Below are 8668 nucleotides of genomic sequence, written 5' to 3'. Positions count from 1 at the left end.
CCCGAGCACTACCAGGAGTGACCAGGAATAACGGTCACAAGCTGGCAGAGGGTAAATTTAGGCTAGATATCAGGAGGCGCTATTTCACGGTCAGGGCGGCTAGGATCTGAAACCAACTTCCAAGAGAAGTGGTACAGGCTCCTACCCTGGGGGTCTTTAAGACAAGACTAGACTATCACCTTGCTGGGGTCGTTTGACCCCAGTACTCTTTCCTGCCATGGCAGGGGGTTGGACTAGATGATCTACTGAGGTCCCTTCCGACCCTAGAAACTATGAAACCTAGTCTGCCTTAATTTTCTTAACCATCATCATCCTCATTTTCAGTTTCCATCTTTCATTTCCCCCTCAATTAAGTCCAGCAATTACTGCTAAGTTACCTAGTGCCTGGGTACCACAAGTAGACCCTGGATTGTTTCTGCTACCTCACCAGTTTCTAATCTTTTTGCTTTCCTTTAATGTTTGTTCTGGATGTGGACTGGATGTTTGTTCTGAATGTGTTGTCATGCTGGATGGCTTGAATTTTTTAAATGAGTAGTGTTTCTGCTTCTAGGTCTGGCAGAAGAAAGTGACAGGAATATAATTTTGCCTTTTTCATTTTACTAGTTTTTCCAGAACATCATCGGTACTTTTTGGCAGTGGCATTCTCATCCCTGAGGAGAGCATCTCTCTAAGGTAAGCTAAAAGACTCTTATTGTTACATTTGGATCGTGGTATGTAACTCCTCTTCCCATAAACTAATTCATTTTTGCAAGAAATTATAGTAAATGTTTTCCATCTGTTGTGCGCTCACGTACCACCAAAGTTTAATGCAAAGATGTGCAGTGAGATGTTCATAGGGGCCAAATGGTAGCTTCAAGCTGTTTTTGGGACAAGAGGAAGGTGTATAGCTAGAGACCTACTCAAATTGGTGATAGCACTAATTTGCTGGAGAGTGTATGCAGACTGGTGGTACAAGGGCTGGTGGATGCCAAATAGCACAACAGCTTCCAGGCTCATTCCTCTGGCCAATGTGGGTCACAATATATTGTTTTAATCTGTTTTCTTATTTTAATAGGACCTGTGTATCACAGCTGTATGTTGGCACAGTTTGTAATTACAATTGTCTGGTTTCTCTTTGGCAACCTGTATACTGAACGGTTATCAGAATGACTCAAAACAGTCACGCCAAACTCAGAAAGGTTTATCCACAAATTTGATTAAGTTTAGACGTAGTATGGACAGATTGTGAGGGAGGAGACCTGGAATTTGATAATCCTTGGATTTGAAATGTGCTCTTGTGAAGGGACAGTTATTGAGAAAATGCATGGCACATCAGACATGGGCGACCGGTGCCGCCTTAGTCAGGAGGGGCATGTGCCCCCCTGCGACCAGTCTCACTGCCTGGAAGGGGGGGTCCCCCGCAGCCAATCTTGCTGCCGGGGGGGAGAGGGAGGGAGGGTCCCCCAGCGGCAGGTCATGCTGCCCGGAGGGAGTTCCCCTGCAGCTGATTGCTGCAGCTGCTCCTGGGAGCGGCTGCAGTGATTGGCCGATGCTTGAAGGGGGGGCATCGGCACTCCTGCCTGCCCCCCCGCCCATCACCTAAGTGGCAAGCGTGGCTGATCAGGAGATGCACTGGAGCTCTCAGGGGGTGCACATGCACCCCCATGCACTCCCTACACATTGCCACTGACATCAGATGTTCAGCATTGGGAATTGGATAATATGCTCATGATGTCTGTGGGGCAGGATTAATCCCTTAATAATAAAGTGCTTGCCTGGTGCCTGGGGGATAGGCAAGGTGAGAAACATGCAAACAGATCTCATCACAGTAGGTAGATGGTTGCACTTCAAAAAGTGGGGTGTGATAGCAGTCCCTGAAAATGTAGTAGCATAATGAGATCCTGAATTTGGAGTACTTCATGGTAGAAGCAGGGACTTCTTTAACATAGCAAGCACAAGTGTTCTCAGCGCTGTGGAAGGACAGTGGGGTGCCTTGGTATTTTTTCTGAGGGGGACTAATTTGGATTGCATGAGTAAAAATATGATGCAGTAAAAGATGCCAGGGCTCTTTTCCCATTTTTCCTGAGACCAGTAATAGGTTCTGCTCCTTGATTAGCAGATGTCTGTATAAAGCAGTCATGAGCCTGGAGCAGGACACAGGCTGTCAAATTCTAGGTCAGCTATCGTACAACAGATTTTAGGGGTGGGGGGAAGGGAGAGGGAGGAGACTGTTTGGGTGAAATAAATTCTTAATAGGCTCATTTTAGTTATGTTCTTGTTCAGCCCTCAGGCTGTGGGTGGTGTGATGGAGTGAGCGGAGAGAATCCCTGTTTTGCATATATGCAAAGTGCTGTGAGAACTAAATTATAATCCAGTGTCTTTAATTTTCGTCTGAACTCATCATGACAGCAGTTGTTCCAGTTCCTGGCACGATCCTGAGAGAGAATAAGTTTTCAGAAGTCAGATCTGTTGTGGGTATGAAAGCAATAACTGTTTTCAAGCTGAAAGCCACTTAGCTGCCTGCCTGGTATCTGCTCTATACTGCAGTGCCTTTAACAATTTCCTCCTCTCCCTGCAGTCTTGACTTAGTCATTTATTGATGTTAGTGTCTGTTTGTTATTAACCTTTGGGTCCTTATTCATTTATGCAGGTGAAGTCAAGACTTAGAGCAACATGGACCTTGATGTGCTGAACATGTTTGTAATAGCTGGAGGCACCCTGGCTATCCCGATTCTAGCATTTGTAGCATCCTTTCTCCTGTGGCCTTCAGCACTGATCAGAATTTATTATTGGTGAGTCAAGAGCACTTGAATTTTAGCACTGCCTATGTTAATATTTTTAAATTTTTTTTTGGTCCATGCTGGAACATAGCTAATCTAAAATGTGTGGTTCCCAGGCCGACAGACTGCGCTTGATAACTTCCACTTTTTCTCCAAAGATGCTGTCCCCATTCATCCTATTATTTGTATTATTCCCATTCTTATATGATTCTTAACGCTAACTCGTAGAGAACTGCCAACAGGCCTGTACATACATAGTGTCCTGTCGTCCTACATGTTGGACTGACTCTTGTTTCAAAGAGCTTGCCATCAACAAGATAACACAGGTGCAGGAGGGAGGGGGCAAGATGGGAACCAGAGGCTGAGTGACTTGACTGGCACAGAACTCTTCTGTGGCTTTGGGCAGGAATTGAACTGCATGGTAGGGGGAGCTGGGTTCAATGCAGTGGTCCCTTTTGGCTTGTAGGAAAGAAAGACGTAATGTTCAGCTTTGAAACACTTTCAAAGACAGGATTTTTTAGTGGCAAGGAATATCATTGAGGCTTGCTAAAATGTAACACAAATTATCAAATGACTAATATGTTTTGGACGTGTTTGGTGATTATAGAAATTAGAACCTTAATGTGTCAATAGAGCTCAGCCACAGTGTGCTTGTTTTCTTACTGTACATAACATAAAACAGTCTCAGGATGAATAAAACTGCATTTCCTTATTGCACTCTCACTTGTAGGGCTCCTGTCTTTGGGCTGTGCCTTTGTTCCAGGTTGCTAGGCACATCTTGATTACCCCGCCTGCTTTCATTGGAGAAGGAGCCAAGTTCCCTCTGGGAACAGGCATCATTTGCATGCTTCATTGTACGCGAGAGCAGGCTGGGGACAAACTGCTTGCTGGATAGCTACATCCATCAAGAGGGCAACTTAGAATGTGTGGGCAGGAGCAATTGTCACAGTGGAATGTGGATTCCAGCAGTTTATGAAAAAAAAGAGAAACAAAAGGACAGAGGGAATTAAAAATAAAGGAGAGACTGGCAAAGGCTTAATGCTGCTTCTGTGGACAGGGTTGGGGCAAGCTTCCAGCAAGATGGACTGGAAACATGGCAGTTTCTTGCTCCTGAAAGTAGAAACCCCCTGTACAGCAGTAATCTGCATTGCAAATGCAGTTGTCAGGAGAGCCTGTGTAATTTTTATGGATATTTCATGAAAAGCTGCATTGCTGCAGCTTGCCGTTTCCCAAAGGAGAATGGGATAATGGGCTTCCCTGAGAGAAGCTTCAATAGCACTCAGTGAGTTCCCTATAGTGTGTACTGCCATTGTACTTCAAATGGCTTGGTCAGTCTTATTTCAAAATGGCAAGACTAGTAAGTGATCAGTTGGTGCCATGGATTTGATTAGTGATCAGGTGGTTTGCCTGTTTCTTAAATTCTAACAGTAACCTGCATGTTCTGTTCTTTGTCATGTTCTCTGCAGTCGCATCTTCCCCCAGGATTGATTAATTTATATCTATCTATCTATCTATACCTATATAGATAGATAGATATATTTATATGTGTGTGTGTGTGTGTGTGTGTGTGTGTGGTGTGTATATGTATGTATATAGTGTGTGTGGGTATATACATGTATGTATATAGTGTGTGTGTGTGTGTGTGTGTGTGTAGTTAATGAGAAAAATGTTTTCAGGTTAATAGAACTTGGGTTTGTCCGGATCTCTCTCCTGATCAGAAGTGCTTGAGAGAAGTATTATAGTCTTCCTCATTAGTCTGTTGCATCTCATTTTCTCCAATCACAGGAGAGAGAACTGCCAGCCTTGAATCTTCTTTTATCCCTGGAATTTAGGGGCACTTGTACATGTGATGATCGTCACGATGTACATGTCATGAAAATGTCATTTGTGTGGCTTAATGGCGGCATACGTTATACATGTGTCAGTTTTGGGGGTTTTAGATGAGTTTGCAACGCTGCAAATTGCAATGATGCAGCTGTCCTCTTGCCCCTTGGCTGTGGGAGAGGTGGGCAGGCTCCGCAGAAAAAAAAGGATTGGTCCTCTCGTGGCTTCTGCCTTCAGCAGGTACCAGTTGAAGGAAGAAGTGGTGAGGGGCCTGATACTTTTGTTTGTTTGTTTGTTTTTGGGTGAAGCCTGCCTGCCTTTCCTGTGGTTGGGGGGTGAGTTGCCAGCAGGCTGAGTAGTCCTTGAGCTGTGGGGGGCTCCAGTCCTTCCTGCCATGGCAGCAGTGCCCCCTGGGGCTGCTTGAGTGGGCTGCTAGTGGGTTGGGTGCTACCCCAGCTCAGAGGCAGCACCTGGCCTGATCCAACTGTTTCCTGAGCCTGCCCGCTGGAAGCCCGCTAGGTGCTGCTCCCCAGATGGGCTTGGGGAACAGTTGCATCCGGCCAGGTGCTGCTTCAGGGCACCAGGACGGGCTGCACGCTCCCGCTGCCACCACCACTCCCCTGCCATTTCCCTGCTTTCCCTCCTGCACACCCACCCACCACTGCTGCCGCCACTTCCCAGCCACCATCATCACCGCTCCCCATGCCTCTAGTGCTCTCTGTGGCCTCCCTGCCACTTTCTGAGGCCCCCCTGACACTCCCTGCACTGCCACTGCTTCCTGCAGGTCCTCCCTTCCCCCAACTCCCTCTGCTGCCGCTGCTTCGCTCCACTCCCGTCTGCCACTTCCCACTGGCTCCAGCCCAGCACGGCAAGCACCATGTAGTTCCTGGCTGCTGTGAAAGATCGCAGTGGTTGCCCCCGCTCCCTCCATCCGATCTTATCTAATTTTCCAGTCAGATGGAGGGAGGATAGGGAACATCTAAAAGGTCACCAGACCAGAACAGCAGAGGCTGGGGCTGGGGTGGAGCCGGGTGGGCCTTGCTGCTCAGCTGCTGGGTCCTGCCACCAGCTCTCTCTGGATCCTGCTGCCACAGGTGCCTGTCATCTTTGACAGGCAGCCAGGGCAGATAAAAATGAATTTTCTAAAATTTTAGGGGCCCCGCAGACTGGATAGAATGGACTGGCGATCCGCATCTGGCCCACAGGCCATATTTTGCCCACCTCTGTGATATACAGGCAGTCTTTGACTTACAACATTTATATATTGACACCTTGTTTCGACTTTACAATGCTTGATCCGATGTGACACCACCCCAGCGAACAAGTTCGCTGCGTCGCTCATCTCCCTGGAGAACATGTGTCCAAACTTCCTTGGATACTTTCTTTAAGAAGGCAGACAAGACTCCAGAAAAACCTGCAGCCAAGACTCCTGAGAAGACTCCAGTCAAGAACCCTTCAAAAAGTCCAACCAAGAGCCCTTCAAAAAGTCCAGCAGTCACCTCAAAGAAGTCCTTCCAAATCAATATGATTGCTATTTACAATATAAATACATTAATGTAGCTATATTACTCATCTATAACTGATTGAGTACAAAATTCTGGGTTATTTTTGGTGAAATTAAGGTATTGGGCCTTGGTTCGGGAACCAATCCTCTGTTTATAACATTGTTTCCTATGGGAAAATCAGTTCCAAGCTGCAGTGTTTCGACTTAAGACATGGTTTTCAGGAACCAATTGTGTCGTAAGTCTGAGGCCTGCCTATACTGTTAGCCATATGAGTTCATTTTATTTTACTTAGCGGAGCATCTCTGAATCAAACTGACCTCTCCTGATACTTGGTGGCCCAAGTGCAGTTTATAAGCTCAGTTCCTGTCCTTCAGGCAAAGCAGCAGTACAGACACAACTTTCTTTCGGTGAGAAGCTTAGGCCTAATACACATGTAGTAATCATAATTTCATAATCAGTGTATTGGACAACTGGAAGTTAACACTGGCAGATAAGTTGAACCTCAGAATAGCAGCAGCTCAGTTTGTCTGTGAGAGAATTCCTTCCCTTCAAGCATCAGGAACTGAGAGGGGGAATCTGGCTGGCACAGTGAGTACCGATGGCTCACAAAAGGCTCTGTCAGATGCCCTGGGGATGTCAGTACAGGTACTGGGATTTGTCTCTAGCTTGCAAAGGGAAGAGAAAAGGAGAGGGTTGACCAGGTTTGACCTTCAGATAGATACTTATCCTAATCTTTAGCAGTCCCTGTACCTTTCTGATTAGCCCCAGAATGTGTCATTAATGACCACTAACTGATTAGCAGAGCTTGCTGCAGCCACTGCTCCAGCAAAGGGATTATGCAGACTTTCTATAGTGCATGTCTGAACAGAAGGTGTGAAGGCTTATGCTGCAGAGATGATGATTGTTATAAGTGGAAAAAAATACTTTGTCACTTTACCTGTGGTTAGGACCTAGAACATGGAGGTGGTGTTGAGGTCAAAAACTGAACAAGATTCAGAAATGGACTGGGTGATTGCATGATGACAAATATGTATACTTATGGTACCACCAACAAAAAGTTAAAATCATGTGTTTGGGTTTAAATTGGGGCAATTATTTGGGCTGGAAGGCCACTTACGGAGTTTGGTGAGCTGTTACGGGCCAGGTCAGAACCCGCACCATCCCTGCCCACTCACCAAAACTCCCTAAGTGGCTCTGGTCCAGGGCCCAGCCGGACACTGTCACAGCCCTGTGATCCTGGTCCCAGCCCCAGCCCCAGGGTCTCTATGGAGACCAGGCCGGGAGCCCTGTGGGCAGGATGCAATTGATTGTGCCAATGGAATGGGACTGCAGGTGGGCAGGGAGCAGCGTCTGGGAGCAGGGCAGGCAGGTGTGGCTGGGATCTTGCGACAGTGACAGCACAGGGCCATCATGCCCCCCTGCCCATGGTTGTCATGGGAGACTTCAACTACCAGACATCTCGTGGGAAGAGTGCTTGGCCAAATCCGAATGGTCACAAAGCTTTCTCTCATGCGTGTATGAGCTCTACCTGACTCAAGAAGTCTAAGGACCAAAAAGAGGTAAAGTGCTGCTCGACCTGGTACTGGCAACAGGGGACAACCTAATCAGTTACCTAACTATCGAAGCGAAGCTGGGTGACAGTGACCACAAGCTGATCCCATCCGCCGTAAAGCTGGGGAGTCAGTCAGCAGTACAGAAGTCCTCAACTTCAGGAAAGCTGACTTTGACAAACTCAAGAGGCTTGTCAGTGAGGCCCCAAGGGACCATGACGCAAAGGGGAGGGGAGTTCAAGAAGAGTGGTTGCTCCTCCAGGGAGCAATCCTGGGTGCACAAGCAAAGTCTATCCCATTTTGGAGGAAAGGCAGCAAAAGGGCACAGCAGTTCCCTTGGCTGTGCAGAGAACTAGCGGACCTCCTGCATCTAAAAACAAAGACCTACAAAGGATGGAGGACTGGATCCACCTCCAAGGAGGAATACTCTGCACTGGTCCAGACCTGTAGAGACCAAATCAGAAAAGCCATGGCGTGATGGAACTCCAATTAACTACAAGTATCAAGAACAACAAAAAGTCCTTTTTTAGATATGTGGGGAGCCGGAGGAAAAGCAAGGGCAACATGGACTCCTGTTAAACCAGATGGGACAACTGACAGCTGACGCCCAGGAAGAAGCCAACTTGCTAAATGGATACTTTGCTTTGGTTTTTCACCAGTCCCAATGGTGCCCTTACAGGATGGGAAGGCCTGGGTGAGGGAGATTCCTTACCTTCCATCAATGCTGACCTTGTGAAGAAACACCCTGAGAGGCTGGATACCTTCAAGTCAGCTGGCCTTGACAGTTTACACCCCAGGGTACTCAGGGAGCTGGCAGGCATCATAGCCCAGCCCCTGGCACGGATCCTTGAGAACTCCTGGCACGGTGGTGTAGTGCCTGAAGACTGGAAGAAGGCCAATGTGGTGCCTATTTTCAAGAAAGGGAGGAAAGTGGATCCAGCAAACTGTAGGCCCATCAGCCTGACCTCTATCCTGGGGAAGGTCTTAGAAAAGATTATCAAAGAGACCGTTCTTAATAGACTGGCTGATG

The 8668-nt window shown here is 47.3% G+C and overlaps 1 protein-coding gene across 4 annotated transcripts in view; it reads left to right on the top strand.

Annotated features, from left to right (window-relative positions):
• The window catches only part of ABHD6 (abhydrolase domain containing 6), a 61524-nt gene that overhangs the window by 16631 nt on the left and 36225 nt on the right, over window positions 1-8668 (top strand). For all 4 annotated transcript variants that reach the window (XM_019504965.1, XM_019504962.1, XM_019504964.1 and 1 more), the window contains exons 2-3: window positions 604-672; window positions 2630-2771. In XM_019504965.1, coding sequence (XP_019360510.1) covers window positions 2653-2771 — 119 coding nt within the window. In that variant the 5' untranslated portion in view covers window positions 604-672; window positions 2630-2652. The remainder of the gene's footprint in view (window positions 1-603; window positions 673-2629; window positions 2772-8668) is intronic.

Source organism: Gavialis gangeticus, unplaced genomic scaffold (assembly GCF_001723915.1).
Source record: "Gavialis gangeticus isolate Ggan-Ray unplaced genomic scaffold, GavGan_comp1, whole genome shotgun sequence".
Lineage (NCBI taxonomy): Eukaryota > Metazoa > Chordata > Crocodylia > Gavialidae > Gavialis > Gavialis gangeticus.
Note: the sequence above shows the minus strand (reverse complement) of the source record. Positions and strands in the feature narration are given on the sequence as shown.